Source organism: Bos indicus x Bos taurus, chromosome 3 (assembly GCF_003369695.1).
Source record: "Bos indicus x Bos taurus breed Angus x Brahman F1 hybrid chromosome 3, Bos_hybrid_MaternalHap_v2.0, whole genome shotgun sequence".
Lineage (NCBI taxonomy): Eukaryota > Metazoa > Chordata > Mammalia > Artiodactyla > Bovidae > Bos > Bos indicus x Bos taurus.
The window spans coordinates 100,993,600-101,011,932 of NC_040078.1; the positions used below are offsets into that span (position 1 = coordinate 100,993,600).

At 39.9% G+C, this 18,333-nt stretch overlaps 1 protein-coding gene across 1 annotated transcript in view; it reads left to right on the plus strand.

The window, feature by feature from the left end:
- The first annotated feature begins 1,480 nt into the window (after window positions 1–1,480).
- ZSWIM5 (zinc finger SWIM-type containing 5) overlaps window positions 1,481–18,333 on the plus strand; it is a 159,523-nt gene continuing 142,670 nt past the window's right edge. Inside the window, exon 1 of the mRNA XM_027537442.1 lies at window positions 1,481–2,159. Coding sequence (XP_027393243.1) covers window positions 1,562–2,159 — 598 coding nt within the window. The 5' untranslated portion in view covers window positions 1,481–1,561. The remainder of the gene's footprint in view (window positions 2,160–18,333) is intronic.

The following is an 18,333-nucleotide window of genomic DNA, read 5'->3' on the forward strand; positions in this document are numbered from 1 at the left end:
CTTGACTGACCAACATACTGTCACTTACAACTCAGTATTGTTTATGGAGGAGTTAGTGGTAAAGTTGCTGTGTCAGAGTATAAATTATCAAGAAGAAAACAGACATGATCTTTGCTCTCATGGAGTGCACAGGCAGTTGAACATTACAGTTTAGTTCAGTGGCTCAGTCGTGTCCGACTCTTTGAGACCCCATGGACTACAGCACGCCAGGCTTCCCTGTCCATCATCAACTCCCTGAGCTTACTAAATTCATGTCCATCCAGTCGGTGATGCCATCCAACCATCTCATCCTCTGTCATCCCCCTCCCCTCCTGCCTTCAATCTTTCCCAGCATCAGGGTCTTTTCTAATGAGTCAGATCTTCTCACCAGGTGGCCAAAGTATTGGAGTTTCAGCTTTAGCATCAGTCCTTCCAGTGAATATTCAGAACTGATTTCCTTTAGGATGGACTGGTTGGATCTCTTTGCAGTCCAAGGGACTCTCAAGAGTATCCTCCAACACCACAGTTTACAGTTCTTCAGCGCTCAGCTTCCTTTATAGTCCAACTCTCACATCCATACATGACTACTAGAAAAACCATAGCTTTGACTTGACGGACCATTACACAAATATATAAAAATATGTGTTACTTGTTATAATTAATATGAAAGTGCAGAAGACTGAGCCAAGTGAGGAAAATATAAAGCCTTAATTGAGACTGGACTCAGGTGATTAGAGAATTGTACCAAAAACCACACGAAAGTGTTTTGTTTCCTAGGATGCAAGGTTCTAAAACCCTTCAAAACCCCCAGAGGCTGTAGCTGCCGTGGCGGTGAGATCTTGGCATCCCATTGTCCAGTCGGGGGCTGGCGCGACTTTGCCTGGCTCTGGAGGGGACCGCTGACTTTATTCTACATTGCTGTGATGTGAGGGGAGTTTTCATCAATGGAACTTTCCAATTTTTCCCCCTAGCGTCTTCCTAGCGTCTTTCTGCCAGATCATTCGCTCCTCTGTGGCTGTCGCCCGTCTGGTCCATCTACCAGAGGACCCTTGATTTTGAGTTATCTCTCTTTCTCCGCCCCGCAAGCCTAGCACTTTGCTTGCGGCTTCGCGCAATACTCGCTCCGGGCCGTTGCACTTGGCCGCACAGTCCACTCCTTTCCCTCCAGGCTGCAGGTGGGTCGGAGGCGCGCGGGCTGGCGCGGGTGCCGGGCGCTCCTCGTCCCTGGGTGTCCCCTAGGTGAAGTCGGCCAGGCGCGAGCGCTCGGTGCGCATTCTGGGCAGTCTGCGCCCGGCGCGCGCCGCCAGCCCGTGCTCGCTCCCGTCCCTCCTCGCGCTCGCGGCGGCCCGGACAGCGCGCGCCGCCTCCCTCTCGTCCTCTGGCTGCCCCTGTCGGCCCTCGCGGCGCGCGCACAGGACCGGCCCAGGCTCCCCACTCGGGCCGGCCGGCTCGCGGGTTTGCTCGCCCCGCCCCCCGGTGCCGCAGCTGGGCGCTTGCGCGGGGCGCGTGGCCGTGGCCGGGGTCTCCGCCGCAGCCGGTGCCGCCGCCGCCGCCGCCTCAGTCAGTCAGTCAGTCCCCAGCAATGGCGGAAGGAGGTGAGCGAGAGGAACTGCTCTCGCCGTCGCCGGTCTCTCCGGCCAAGCGCCTGTGCTCGTGGCCCAGTCCACAGGCTCACCACCCTCGCGGTTCGCCCGGGGCGGCCGGCGGCGGGGTGGGGGGCGTCGGCGGCAGCTGCCTACCTCCGGGGGCCCGCCCCCACCTGCAGCCCGAGTCCTTGCTGGACTGCGCCGCCAAGACGGTGGCAGAAAAGTGGGCGTACGAGCGGGTGGAGGAGCGCTTTGAGCGGATCCCGGAGCCCGTGCAGCGCCGCATCGTCTACTGGTCCTTCCCGCGGAATGAGCGGGAGATCTGCATGTACTCCAGCTTCCAGTACCGCGGCGGCCCTGGCGCCGGCGCGGCTGGCGGCGCCGCGGGGGCTTCGCCGGCCGAGGAGGGGCCGCCGCCACCCCCCGGGGCCGCCGCTCCGGCCGGCTCCGCCCCCGGGGCCGCCGTGGCGGGGGCGTCCCCCGGACTGGGCTCTGGGGCTGGAGTGGCCGGCGGCGGTGGCGGCGAGGGGCTCCCCTTCCGCCGGGGCATCCGTCTGCTGGACAGCGGCTCCGTGGAGAATGTGCTGCAAGTCGGTAGGTGTTCGCTCGGCTTCTCTCGGGTCCCCGGCCTCCTCTTCCGCAGGTGCCTTCTCTTTGCACAAGCCCTGAGCTAGGACCCCGGCTTTTTGCCCAACTCCCGATCCTCTGCCGAAGGACAAACTAGTCACATAAAAAACTTTTCTCAACATTTCGTCAGGTCCACTGCTGCTCTTTCCTCCACTACCCCCATTTCTTTTTGTTTGAGAAGCGAATAGATCTCTTTTTTATTCTTCGTTCTACACCCCACGCCAAAGCAAAAAGGATGGGGAAGTATGGCTTTCTGGATGTAATCATTTCTGAAATGCGTTTTTCTAATTTAAGTTTAGAGAGGAGCGAACTGTTAGTGAATCTGGAGCAAGCGGTCTTACAGGGAACGTTTGAGGGACAGGCTGTCAAAGGCAATCTAGTCTTTGCAGATTGAAGCTGGGTATAATTAACTTTAAAAATGGGAAAAATCTCAGCAAAATGCCGTGCATTTCAGACAGTTTTAATTATCTGCTTTAATGTTTTTTTTCCCTGGACCAGTGATACTTGGGGATCTAGGCTGTGGACTTAACAATACCCGAAGATGGAAATGTGACAGCTTCTTCTCCACACCCCCACCCAAGGAAAAAAAAAAGGCACAATCTGGAGTGGGGGTGGGGTCTGTCTTCCTTGTCAGACTGGGGTAAATCAAAAGCTGGTCACGTTGGGTTTTTCAAATGCTTCTCATTTAACAAGTCTTCATATTTGCTTTTGTTTTATCTTTTTGTTTGTGGGGGAATGAAAGTGATTTCTTTTTCTTTTATTGCTCTAGAGCTTCTAGTCAGTTTGTTCATCTTATTAAATATACAAATTCAGTAGTCCTGATTTGTGGAATGGATAGGGAGAAAGGAGAAAAAATGACATTGTTTAACATTGACTTGCTATGTGGGGAATTTAAATACTGATTTTTTTTTCTATTTGGACTGTTATAGCACTTTGGAAGTACACATTATCCGTTTTATTGTACAGTATATGCTCATATTTACTGAAAAAATATTGATTTTTGAAAGGAGTTGGAGAGAGGCTGTTTTTAGAATTAAACAGACAGAGGAACACATATAAACAGGAACCCCAAACATCTAGCTCTCTTCTCCCCAGGTAAAACTGATGTATTTGAATTTTTTTTTCCATTTGAAGAGTAGCACATTGTGGTGTTTCATATAAAGCAACCTACTTTTGATTATTGAGAATCACTGAATCCTGTTTCTTTTTAAAGCAACATATACCACAATTTGTTTTGCAAATGTGAAATGTAAATTTATCTAAATTTATCCTGTGTCAGAATACAGAAACGGTAGATTGAGAAAGTTTTGTTTATTTGAGGCTATTCCTTTGTGTGTTTCTGTACATATTTGTAATAATGAATTGAATAACAGGTAATTAAGGTGTGCAGCTTTAATTCTGAAAGCATGAAAATGAATATGGGCATTTCATTATTCATCTGTAGATCATATTCTTTTTATGAGTTTATATTGATTAATTTTTAAGTTTCTTGTTTAAATATATTGAATTGAAAAGTTTCAATTTAAGTAGTCATTTTATAGTAAGAGATACTGTATTTGAAATAATTTTCAAACTTTGAAGGGGCAGTTGAGAAAGAAGAGTTTTAAAGAAGTATATATTTTGAAAATGACTATAATGTCAAGTTGTAAGTGAAATCAGATGTTGTGAATGATCCAGGTCATGTTTAAATCAGATTTTTTTCTTCTACAGTATGAGAGTTGGCATGCTTCTTAGGATGATGAGCTCTTGTCTGATAGTTTTAGGGACTGGATAAAGAATATATTTAAGCATATTTTCTGATTCTTACATTGGATTTCATAGATGAAGGTAGGATAATGAATTAATCATTTTTAAGTAATGCTATTTGAGAAACATGAGTTGTGTAATCTTTATTTTTCTGATTTTAATTTATGCTAGTGAGGGTGAAAGAGAAGAATATTCCATTCTTTATCATTCTGAGTTCTGTATCTTGGCATGAACCACCGTTAATTTTTTTGGCTGCATCATGCATCATCTTCCCGCACCAGATGATCAGACATGGCTACCCCATGTTGGGAGCACAGAGTTTTAACCACTGGACCACCAGGGAAGTCCCAAACCATCGTTTAGTATGTAAAATTAGAGAACCATTCCTCATCTCTTAAACCTAAAATGTGAGTATGTGACAATCTAGATGATAGGTTTTATAAAAGTATTACCAAGAGATAAGCAAAAAAATGATTTGTATATAGCAAGACAGTAATCATGTTCTTCACTTTATAATTTCACTTCACATTCAATGTAGGGGCTTCCCTGGTGGCTCAGTGTAAGGAATCTGCCTGCCAGTGCAGGAGACATGCGTTCAGTCCCTGATCCTGGAAGATCCCACATGCCTTGGAGCAACTAAGTGCATGTTCCATAACTACTGAGCCTGTGCTCTAGAGCCTGGGAGCTGCAGCTACCGAACCCATGTGTCCTAGAACCTGTGCTCTGCAACAAGAGAAGCCATTGCATTGAGAAGTTCATGCTCCGCAACTAGAGTAGCCCTTGCTCACCACAGCTGGAGAAGAGCCCGAGCAGCAACGAATATCCAGCACAGCCAAAAATAATAAATAAATAAAGTTACTTAAAAAAAAACCCTCAATATAATTACTCAGTGCTACTATTAAAAATTCTTATTTATTTCCTTACTATATCCAAGCCATAGTTAAAACCTCCGAATTGGAAAGTTACTGAAGGCTGATGCTTTAGGAAGTAAGGGAAATTAGGGTATTTCTTTTAAACATTCTTTTAAAGCAAAGATTCATAAAAGAATTTAAACAAGGTAAACATGAAGTATTTTAAATATTTTATTACTTAAATAAGTAAATTTAAAAATAAAGAAAAAAGCACAACATAAACGAAAAAAATTGAAACAAAATAAATTAGACAACAAAGACTTTGTACAAAGAGTATTTATATTCAGTAACTTCTGATTACTTTCCACATGGGATCTGGTAATGGGACGTCATGGACTGGTTAAAACACAAATTCTCTGTAGAAAACATCCAATTTTGAATTAGAACTAAAAGTTTCCCAGCTTGATATAAAGAAATGGGAGGACTGTAGCTTGTTATGCTCAAAGGATACATTTCTTTTACAAGATAGTACTGAATCAGAGGTATTGCTCCTTTTAAAAGGGGAAAATTATAAATTAGTCTTTTCATGGACATCTGTAAGTTTGAAGCTCTGTGAATAGATCTTTCTGTTCTCTCGGTATTATGAAGGTAATAGAGTTCAGATGTTTTAAGCATCTGCATTTTAACCTGTCTAAGGAGCCCATGGAAATAGTTGTAGTATAAACCTTGGGAAAATACTTACTCAGGAATCTGCAGATGGTATAAGAATGGTACAACTATAATTTACTAATAATTTTAAGATGTTGACCCATCATCATATTTTAAATTAATGTCTCCGTGTCTGGTAGAACTTAAAGGAGGATTGTGTCTTCTCAGGGAGAACTAACTTAATTGATGGAAAAGAAGCATTGATAGTTTTTCTCTTGTATGCAGAAATATTATATTTATTTGAATATTTAGATTTTCAAAAATTGGATAAAGTCTTACAGGGGCCTTCAGTGTTGGTATATCTTAATTATACAAATGTTTATCCAGAAATTATCATATATTCTGACAGTTGAGCCCCATAGTTTTAGCCTACACATTTTCTAATAAAGGCATTATTTGTGTGTGGATAATCTTCAAGACTACAGTCACAATGCTAAGTACTATTTATGTGAAAGAAATGTAATTACAAAGTCAATAATAATAAAAAGATCCATTTCTGGAAGTTATTCATAGCTTACACATTAAGTAGTTAAGTTTATAATTATGAGTGTGTATATATTATCAATAAACATCTGTGTAATTTTTCTGTAGTACAGCTTTTGTAAAGTGCAGCAGTAATAAGTATTGCTGGTGTTGATTTCTATAGGTAATTTATTTTTAATCTATATTATTTAGAGGAACAAAAGATACCCTCACCTAAAAAGCTGTATAGCATTGTAAGTTAGAATAGATATAAAATCATAATAAAATTTCTATGTGGGGAAAAATGACTTAATTTATATGTGAGATATTCCAGCAGGGAAAGCAGCTGCATACCTTTAAGGGATAAGTGGTAACATTTTTTAGAGTAGAAACTTACCAGGTTTTAAAATCACATTGCTCTTTTTCTTTCTTAAGCAATGAATTTTCTCCTTCCTTTTCTACCACAGTACCTCACACACATATCTTAATATTCAAGTTATTGTTAATTTCCAAAAATATACAAACAGCTCCTGTAGTTTAATATGAAAAAAACAAACGGTCTAATTAAAAAAAATAGGCAGAAGACCTAAATAAACATTTTTCCAAAGAAGACATGAAGATGGCTAATAGCACATGAAAAGATGCTCAGTTCAGTTCAGTTCAGTCACTCAGTCGTGTCCGACTCTTGGCGACCCCATGAATCGCAGCACGCCAGGCCTCCCTGTCCATCACCAACTCCCGGAGTTCACTTAAACTCACATCCATCGAGTCGGTGATGCCATCCAGCCATCTCATCCTCTGTCGTCCCCTTTTCCTCCTGCCTCCAATCCCTCCCAGCTTTACTATCATGAAATATCACCTTACACCAGTCAGAATGGCCATCATCAAAAAATCTATAAAAAATAAGTGCTATAGAGGCTGTGAAGAGAAATGGACCCTCTTACTCTGTTCGTGGAAATGTAAATTGGTTCAGCCTCTGTGGAGAAGAGTATGGACGTTCCTTAAAAAATTAAAAATAGATCTACCATATGATCCAGCAGTCTTACTTCTGGGCATCGATGTTCATAGCAGCACTATTTACAATTGCCAAGACATGGAAGCAACCTAAATGCCTAGAGAAAGATGAATAGATTAAGAAGATGTGGTACATATATACAATGGAATATTACTCAGCCATGAAAAGTATGAAATAATATCATTTGCCACAACATGGATGGACCTAGAGATTATCACACTGAATGAAGTTAGTCAAAGACAGATATTGTATAACTTATATGTGGAATCTGAAAAGTGATACAAATGAATTTATTTACACTTGAAACTAACATAACATTGTAAATTACACTGCAATAAAAAAAGTCTGTTGAATAGTAAATGTTTAGAAATTTAAAACAGACTTAGTTAAGAGAGAGATGTGAATTTTTATAATGAGTGTGGTGCTAGAAGATAAAGGGAAAACTCCATACTTGTGGGTATAATAAAGCTGATAGCAGTAAGTGGTATGAGTGTTGCAACAGTGTGTATCTTTTATGTTGACTGCTTCGTGTGAAGAATGGTGATTTATCAGTTTTTTTCCAAAACTTTAGATGAATTCTTATTGAAGGTGACTTTCTCAATAATAGAGCTTTAAAGACAATGAATAAACTAAAGGTAGTAGACTTTTAAAGGTTATTTTTATTTTAGGAATTAAAAATGTATTACTGAAGTGTGAATACAAAGTCTAAATTTTGAAGTGAAAGGACTAGAAATTTACTTAAGCCTGTGTGAAACAGTTTCATTGCACTTGTTTCAATAACAGCTGTTAAAAATCAAGACATTAACAGTATCTTAGAGTTGATGGTTATATGAATATACATATATATCTATCTACCTATCTGTATACGTGTTAAAATGTATAGAACTATTCTCCCAGAGTACATCATGAGAAACGCTGGACTGGAAGAAACACAAGCTGGGATCAAGATTGCCAGGAGAAATATCAATAACCTCAGATATGCAGATGACACCACCCTTATGGCAGAAAGTGAAGAGGAACTCAAAAGCCTCTTGATGAAAGTGAAAGTGGAGAGTGAAAAAGTTGGCCTAAAGCTCAACATTCAGAAAATGAAGATCATGGCATCTGGTCCCACCACTTCATGGGAAATAGATGGGGAAACAGTGGAAACAGTGTCAGACTTTATTTTTCTGGGCTCCAAAATCACTACAGATGGTGACTGCAGCTATGAAATTAAAAGACACTTACTCCTTGGAAGGAAAGTTGTGACCAACCTAGATAGCATATTCAAAAGCAGAGACATTACTTTGCCAACAAAGGTTCGTCTAGTCAAGGCTATGGTTTTTCCTGTGGTCATGTATGGATGTGAGAGTTGGACTGTGAAGAAGGCTGAGCGCCGAAGAATTGATGCTTTTGAACTGTGGTGTTGGAGAAGACTCTTGCGAGTCCCTTGGACTGCAAGGAGATCCAACCAGTCCTTTCTGAAGGAGATCAGCCCTGGGATTTCTTTGGAAGGAATGATGCTGAAGCTGAAACTCCAGTACTTTGGCCACCTCCTGCGAAGAGTTGACTCATTGGAAAAGACTCTGATGCTGGGAGTGATTGGGGGCAGGAGGAGAAGGGGACGACAGAGGATGAGATGGCTGGATGGCATCACTGACTCGATGGACGTGAGTCTGAGTGAACTCTGGGAGTTGGTGATGGACAGGGAGGCCTGGTGTGCTTCGATTCATGGGGTCGCAAAGAGTCAGACACGACTGAGCGACTGATCTGATCTGATCTGATTCTCCCAGAAGTCAAAATTACTGTTATTTTAGAAAATAATTTTAAAAATAAAGACATTAATATTAGTAACTTAACATACAAGAGATACTGAAAATGCTGTTTTAGTTTCCTATGGCTATTGTAACAAACTTCCACAAACTGGGTGGATTAAAACAATAGAAATTTACTGTCTCAGTTCTGGAGGTGATAAGTCTGAAATTAAGGTATCAGCAGGGTCATGCTCCCTCTGAAACTAGTAGGGAAATCCTTCCTGCCTCTTCCTAGCTTCTGGTGGTTTGCCAGGAGTCTTTGGCATTCCTTGACATACAACTTCATAACTCCAGTCTCTTCTTTGTCACATGGCATTCTTCCTATGTGTCTGTATTTTCACATGACCATTTTAGAAGGACAGCAGTCATATTGGATTAGGGGCCTACCCTGCTCCAGTATGACCTCAGTTTAACTAATTACATGTGCAATGACCCTATTTCCAAATAAGGTCACATTCTGAGGTGCTGGAGATTAGGACTTCAACATATCAGTCTTGCTCAGTTGTGTCTGACTCTTTTGCAACCCTATGAACTGTAGCTCGCCAGGCTCCTCTGTCCATGGAATTTTGCAGGCAGGAATACTAGAGTGGGTTGCCATTTCCCCCTCCAGGGGATCTTCCCAACCCAGGGATCGACCTGCATCTCCTGCTTCTCCTGCACTGCAAACAAATTCATCTTCTGAGCCGTTGGGGAAGCCTGTCAATCTTGGGAGAACACAATTCAACTCATAACAGCTTCTCATGCTTGTTTCTTATTGTATAACATAGTTTCATGTGAATTTTAAACTTTTATATGTTGAATATGGCTTTAATTAGATATCACCACATCTATTTTATTAGATAAGCATTATTTCAGTTTAACTGACTCAGTTTGCATGATTGATTATTTAATATTTTTAATACACGTAGAACTTTTTTGATAGATAAGTGGTCATTTAAAGGTTAAACCTGTAAGCTTTTTATCATTATAAAAAATGATGACTGTGCATTACAGCACTCAGGCCATACACATGTGGATGAACAGATTACTGTCAGATTTTTTTTCATGAACACCGTTTATAACTCATTTATAGAAATAGGTAACCCTCAGTTGTCCAGATCCTTTTCAGCATCTCCTTCAGTCAGATCACCAGTGGCTTGAGTGTTCTGCCAGTTCTGCACAATACACTGTACATGAAAGTATGAGACCTCATTGATAGTTTAAGGGCATAGAGATGGCAGTGCATGAGGTTATCATGGAGAAACAGAAGGGCAAGCTGTTCAAGCTCATCCTGGTGGGAGACAAGAGCCTGAGCTGGAGGGCCCCGTGTATGGACTTTCTCTGTTATATAATAAGGAAGTTCTGTAGCTACTGATGTAGAGCAAGTGAGTAAACAGAACAGAGTCCTAGGTCAGCTTGCAGAAAGAACCCTAGGAGAGCAGAGAAATAAGGACAGTTGGATATCTTGTAAGTCTTGTAAGCTTACCTTAGTCTCTTTGCTGGGAGGGAGAGGTTTAAGGAGGCACTTTCTTTCTGAAATTAAGAATTCTACCACTCTGTCATGTCCTACTTATGCCCGTATCCCCTCACTGTACGTTCTTTTTCCTGCTAATTCTGTGGTAATGAATGTAGTTTCTGAGTTTACTTTGTATGATTTGCTCTTGGGGCATTTGGAGGTACCAAGACCCTGGCAATTTTATGTGGCCTTTTGGACTGTCCTCTAAGAAGAAAGGGGCAGGCAGGAAGAAGTGGGGATCCCAGAATTAGTACAGGAGGAGGGGCTGCTCATTTAGCTTACCGTTAGCAACAACTTCCTATATTAGGGATAAAACATACACATGCATTAGAGCTGGGGTATAGACCATAGGTGATGAAGAGAAAAATGGTTGGTCCTCTTTTGGGTCTAGAAGTCAGCTGCAATGTCACAGTTACTTAGGGTGGTCAATTAGCTTTCTCACTCTGCTTTCACTATTCTTTTTGTCTCCTGCAATGATTGGTGATCACCCACTGGATAGAGGCACATTGTCAGAGATGAATAAGCCTGATAACTGACTTGCAAAATAAATTAAGACCTGGGAGAGGTGCCATCCTTCTTTCCAGCTGGAGAGACCCCAACACCAAATAGTTCTGTAGGGAGCCTGATCATCAACTTCCAATTCCTCACAGAGCCAACCCATGTCCCACTCTGAACTCCCACTGGAAACGCTGTTTCTCTAAGCTGGGAGTTCTTGAGGAGTTAGGCAGAAGTGGCTGGAGTTGACTCTCCTTCTGGGGCATCACTTGGGCTTTGGTATCAACAGAGTGGCTGACACTTATCTTCCAACTCAGACTGGCTGGGACAGGACAAGGGCTATGCTTGATCATGACCAGGCTTGACTGCTTCCAGCCTGGAATGCCCTTGCTCTGGACCTCTTATTTCTTTTTATTGGTTTATTTTTCAGTGCATCTTTAATTTGTACACAAATAAATTAAGATGTAAACAAAAAAGGAAATAGGTAACCCTGAAAGCATATGAACCATGTCTTAACTTTTTCCAAAGTGTTAGTTGCTCAGTTGTGGCTGACTCTTTGCGACTCCATGGACTGTAGCCTGCCAAACTCCTCTGTCCATGGAATTCTCCAGACAAGAATACCAGAGTGGCAAATAGCCAAAGCAAGCTTGAGAAAGAAGAATGGAAATGGAGGAATCAATCTGCCTGACTTCAGACTGCACTACAAAGCTACAGTCATCAGGACGGTATGGTACTGGCACAAAGACAGAAATATAGATCAGTGGAACAAAATAGAAAGCCCAGAGATAAATCCTTGCACCTATGGACACCTTATCTTTGACCAAGGAGGCAAGAATATACAATGGAGAAAAGACAATGTCTTTAACAAGTGGTGCTGGGAAAACTGGTCAACCACTTGTAAAAGAATGAAACTAGAACACTTTCTAACACCATACACAAAAATAAACTCAAAATGAATTAAAGATCTAAATGTAAGACCAGAAACTATGAAACTCCTAGAGGAAAACATAGCCAACACAGTCTCTGACATAAATCACAGCAGGATCCTCTATGACCCCCGCCCCCCAAGCAATGGAAATAAAAGCAAAAATAAATGGGACCTAGTTAAACTTAAAAGCTTTTGTACAGCAAAGGAAACTATAAGCAAGATGAAAAGACAGCTTTCAGAATGGGAGAAAATAATAGCAAATGAAGCAACTGACAAAGAATTAATCTCAAAAATATACAAGCAGCTCATGCAGCTCAATACCAGAAAAAATAAATGACCCAATCAAAAAACTGGGCCAAATAACTAAACAGACATTTCTCCAAAGAAGATATACAGGTGGCTAACAAACACATGAAAAGATGCTCAACATCATTCATTATCAGAGAAATGCAAATCAAAACCAAAATGAGGTACCATCTCATGCTGGTTAGAAGGGCTGCTATCAAAAAGTCTACAGGCAGTAAATGAAGCAACTGACAAACAACTAATCTCAAAAATATACAAGCAACTCCTACAGCTCAACTCCAGAAAAATAAATGACCCAATCAAAAAATGGGCCAAAGAACTAAATAGACATTTCTCCAAAGAAGACATACAGATGGCTAACAAACACATGAAAAGATGCTTAACATCACTCATTATCAGAGAAATGAAAATCAAAACCACTATGAGGTACCATTTCACACCAGTCAGAATGGCTGCGATCCAAAAGTCTACAAATAATAAATGCTGGAGAGAGTGTGGAGAAAAGGGAACCCTCTTACACTGTTGGTGGGAATGCAAACTAGTACAGCCACTATGGAGAACAGTGTGGAGATTCCTTAAAAAACTGGAAATAGAACTGCCTTATGATCCAGCAATCCCACTGCTAGGTATACACACTGAGGAAACCAGAAGGGAAAGAGACACGTGTACCCCAATGTTCATCGCAGCACTGTTTATAATAGCCAGGACATGGAAGCAACCTAGATGTCCATCAGCAGATGAATGGATAAGAAAGCAGTGGTATATATACACAATGGAGTATTACTCAGCCATTAAAAAGAATACATTTGAATCAGTTCTAATGAGGTGGATGAAACTGGAGCCTATTATACAGAGTGAAGTAAGCCAGAAGGAAAAACATCAATACAGTATACTAACGCATATATATGGAATTTAGAAAGATGGTAACAATAACCCGGTGTACGAGACAGCAAAAGAGACACTGATGTATAGAACAGTCTTATGGACTCTGTGGGAGAGGGAGAGGGTGGGAAGATTTGGGAGAATGACATTGAAACATGTAAAATATCATGTAAGAAACGAGTTACCAGTCCAGGTTCGATGCACGATACTGGATGCTTGGGGCTAGTGCACTGGGATGACCCAGAGGGATGGTATGGGGAGGGAGGAGGGAGGAGGGTTCAGGATGGGGAACACATGTATACCTGTGGCAGATTCATTTTGATATTTGGCAAAACTAATACAATTATGTAAAGTTTAAAAAAAAAAAAGTCAAGTCTACAAGCAATAAATGCTGGAGAGGGTGTGGAGAAAAGGGAACCCTCTTACACTTTTGGTGGGAATGCAAACTAGTATGGCCACTATGGAGAACAGCGTGGAGATTCCTTAAAAAACTGGAAATAGAACTGCCATACGACCCAGCAATCCCACTGCTGGGCATACACACTGAGGAAACCAGAATTGAAAGAGACACGTGTACCCCAATGTTCATCGCAGCACTGTTTGCAATAGCCAGGACATGGAAGCAACCTAGATGTCCATCGGCAGATGAATGGATAAGAAAGCTGTGGTACATATACACAATGGAATATTACTCAGCTATTAAAAAGAACACATTTGAATCAGTTCTAATGAGGTTGATGAAACTGGAGCCTATTATACAGAGTGAAGTAAGTCAGAAAAACACCAATACAGTATACTAATGCATATATAAGGAATTTAGAAAGATGGTAATCATGACCCTATATGCGAGACAGCAAAAGAGACACAGATACAAAGAAGAGACTTTTGGACTCTGTGGGAGAAGGCGAGGGTGGGATGATTTGAGAGAATAACACTGAAACATGTATATTACCATATGTGAAATAGATTGCCAGTCCAGGTTCGATGCATGAGACAGGACACTCAGGGCTGGTGCACTGGGATGATCCTGAGGGATGGGATGGGGAGGGAAGTGGAGGGGTGTTCAGGATGGGGGACATTTATACACCCATGGCTGATTTATATCAATGTATGGCAAAAACCACTACAATATTGTAAAGTAATTAGCCTCCAATTAAAAAAAAAAGAAGAATACTGGAGTGGGTAGCCATTCCCTTCTTGAGGGAATCTTCCTCACCCAGGGATCAAACCTGGGTCTCCTGCATTGCAGGTGGATCATTTCCATCTGAGCCACCAGGGAAGCCCAACTTTTTTCAAACCCCAAGTTAATATGGTTTGGAATTGTGATATTAGAAATATATTACAGTCCATTCCAGATTACTATTATGTAAATTTTCTACCTTGTGGTTTATATATAGGCTTATTTCTTTCTTCATATAGGCAACATGCTTCTTGGCCACTTTTAACCTGTCATGGAGCTGGTATACTGACGAAATCACACTCATTTTAATATTATCTTTAGCATTATATTATCATATGATAAATTTCTCTGATACTTTTCATAATCCCATATAGCCAACTGATTAATTTTTGGTTCTCAGTATTGAGAAAAATTGTTCTTCTTCTTAGACTATATAATGTGATATGCCTTAAATTGATACTCAGTAAATGCTTATTGAATGAATGAGCAAGCTGTTATATAATTTAAAAATATTTAGATAATATGAAAATCTCTCTTTATTTATTTGTATGTAATGGGAGCCTAGAAGATATACTGGCAAAATGTAATTTCTGGATGTTTTTGATTTTTAAAACATTGTATAGATTTAAAAATACCAATGAAGCTTATTAACTAGTTTCTGATTCTTTTCATTGGATATTTGGTCACTTGTTTTGTGTAAAGCTCAGTAAATAACTATTTACTTACTTTGGGTGGAAATCATTCCAAAATACTTTGTATTTTCCTATCTTAGACTACCAACCCAAGTTGGATACCAAAGCCTATGCTTCTAAGAACTGCATATGTTGCCATCTTTATGTAGGTGGGAAATTGTAGACTGAGTAAGTACTTGACCCTAAGAGATTCTCTGAAACCTGATATAGCTGATTTACTTTGTTGTACAGCAGAAACGAACACAACATTGTAAAACAATTACACTCCAAAAAAATTAGTAAATTTTATTGAATGTAAAATTTGCCTCAGGAATTGGGTTTTAAAGGAAAGAATGGTAGGTTCCAGTCGTTGATTTCACATTAAAATCGCTGGAGAGATTTTAAAGAAAGTGCCAAGGACTCACCCTAAATTAATTAAAAGTCTGTTGAGAATGAGGACTGATCCTCAGAATTTTTAAAGAGCTCCTAGATGTCTTATGTGCAGCCAGGGTTGAAAAACACTGTTCTAGAAAAATGATCACCTTTATTAGTATTTTCAGTGTTTTTAAACTTACTGTAGAAAATCAAAACATTATTTAATATTTATTACACAAATGCTTTGGACTATGTCAACTTTCTTTTCTATTTCAGCCTGTTTTTTCTGTCTCTCTTCAGGTTTATTAATGGATCTCAAGGAAAATTATTCTCTTTCACTTAAAAAATGATTGTCTGTGTTTTGAAAAGGTCCTATGCAAAAGTGTATAAATACTTGCCATCAAAAGATACTCGTATAAATGTAACACCAACATATAATTTTATTCATGTTTGTTCACTCCTTCACTCATTTGCAAAACTTAACGTTTAACATTCTAAAGTACTCAGTGCAAAATAGAACATAAATTCTGTATTTAAGGAGTGTATAGTTTAGTATAGGATACACATTAAAATAGCATTTAACACAATGTTCTCTAGTAATAGAGGTAGTTACTGCGGAGGTAAAGAGTAGAAAGTGATTAACTAGAGAAATGGGGCTAGCTGGATAAATTACTCTATTTTAATATAACTTCAATTATAAAAATATTAAAATTATGTATAACAGTACAATAAAGATTGAAGACATTATTTATCGCTTACAGGTTAGATTGATCCTTCATGAAGTTCCTTCTAATTAACATTTCTCTGCCCTGTAATACTCTAGTTCATAGTTGACTCAAAGGGGTGACATTAGCAGGCAGGAAGATGACAGAAATATTGCCAGATTTTTGTTTTCCCTCAGTATAAATTTTACAGATTTCTGTCTTTAGAATAACTTTATTATATCTTCATAGGATCTTTAAAAAAAATTATTGCTTTTTTAAGGTACAAATATATGATAGAGCTAATCAGTAAAATAGATTTTGGTCTATCCATCCATTCATTATCCTGCATTCTGTAATCAGTGGGAAAATGTATTATGCCTTTAAAAGCACTTGGAGATAATTACATCTCTTCCCTACTCATTTATGGTCTTATTGAATGGAAGCTGGTAGCATTAATACATTCAGGAAAAGTCATCCTGTTTTTATTTTGCTTAAATCTATCAATACCTGGTAAACTGACAGGACTGTCAAGAATCACCGACATACACTGATGTTAGTGGTATAAAACCCTTCCCCATGTCATGGTTCCCTCTTGTGAAAAAATAATTTTGCTGATCTTTTCTCTCACTCAGTATTACATTATTATTTTTATTTTTAATTAAAGTATAGTTAATTTACAATTTTATATTAGTTTCAGGTATACAACATAGTAATTCAGTTTTCTATAGATTAAACTCTCAATATTATTGTACTGTTTACTGGTGTGTAATTCGCATGTTCTATCATATATATTATCACATATATGTAGAGACCATACAGCAGGTAGCCTCAGAATTCTGGCTCCTCACTACATTTCAGTTTCCCCAGCCATGGTGGTGGTGGTACATGCTCAATCTTGTCTGACTCTTTGTGACCCCATGGAGTGTAGCCCATTAGGCTCCTCTGTCCTTGGGATTTCCCCAGCAAAAATACTGGAGTGGGTTGCCATTTCCTCCTCTAGGACCAACAATTGTTTTGAGGATAAATCAACATGTTAAGTATTTAGAACAGAGCCTAACTCTTACTAGGTATTATGTAAATATTCATTCTCTATTATTATTGTACCAAAATTGTTGAGGTAGTCTATGTTTGTTACCTTTCCTTTAACCTTCATGCCACCTCTGAAGCCTTTCAATCTGACTTCTGCTTTCACTCACTATGTTAAAATTGATCTCTTAAAGGTTACCAGTGACCTCATGATCGCCAGACATAGTATCCTTTTTTCAGTCCTCATCCTTTATGACCTCTATATAGAATTTTCTATAGTCTTTTAAAATACTTTTTCCTAGATTTTTGTTTTACTTCACCATTCTGGTTTTCTTTCTACCTTTCTTCTTTATTCTCTTACTCCACAAAAGTAGGACCACCATCTTGCCCAAGTTTTCTAATTAACCAGTCTTGTTTATTTCTATATCTTCAATTACTATTTTATGAATATAAGTTAGAAAACTGAGCACCGAAGAATTGATGCTTTTGAATTGTGGTGCTGGAGAAGACTCTGGACAGTTCCTTGGACTTCAAGGAGATCAAACCTGTCAGTCCTAAAGGAAATCAACCCTGAATACCATTGGAAGGACTGATGCTGAAACTGAAGCTCCAATACTTTGGTTAACTGATGCGAAGAGCCAACTCATTGCAAAAGACCCTGATGCTGGGAAAGATTGAAGGCAAAAGGAGAAGAGAGCAGCAGAGGATAAGATGGTTAGATAGCATCACTAACTCAATGGACATGAATTTAAGCAAACTCCAGAAGGACAGAGGAGCCTGGTATTCTGCAGTCCACAGGGTCTCAGAGTTAGACATGATTTATCGATTGAATAACAAGTTAGCATCATATAATGTAGTGATCTCAAATTTGTTTTAAGCCACTCCACTTATTTTCAAATGAAATCTTAGATGATATTCCAGTTTTTGCAGCAGGAAAATTTGAGCTGTTTTGGGAATTGGGATAGGGCCCAGAACTCAGTCAGCTTGGCCAGCTTTTTCCTTTTGATCCCTGAAGCACTTCCAAATAATCTTAGGATTTGTAGTCAGGAGATCTGCGTGAGATTTCTCATTTGTAAAAGTATCAGAATTTTTGTGAGATTCTAAATAAACTCATATACATGAAAATACTTTATTACAAATAATTTGACTATTAAGTCTATATCATTGTTTCTCCCTCTTGAATTCAAGATCAGCTTGTGTATTTGCCCACTGCTGCTGCCAAATCGCGTCAGTCGTGTCCGACTCTGCGTGACCCCACAGACGGCAGCCCAACAGGCTCCTCCGTCCCTGGGATTCTCCAGGCAAGAATATGGGAGTGGGTTGCCATTTATTTCTAAATGGATACCCTACTAGCTACTCAAAATCAACGTGTCTGATAAGGGATTAATGTCCAGAATATGTAAAGAACTTCTACAACTCAACAACAAAAAGCAAACAACCTGATTGAAAAATGGGCAAAGGACTTCAGTAGACACTTCTTCAGAGAAGGGACGCAAATGACCAA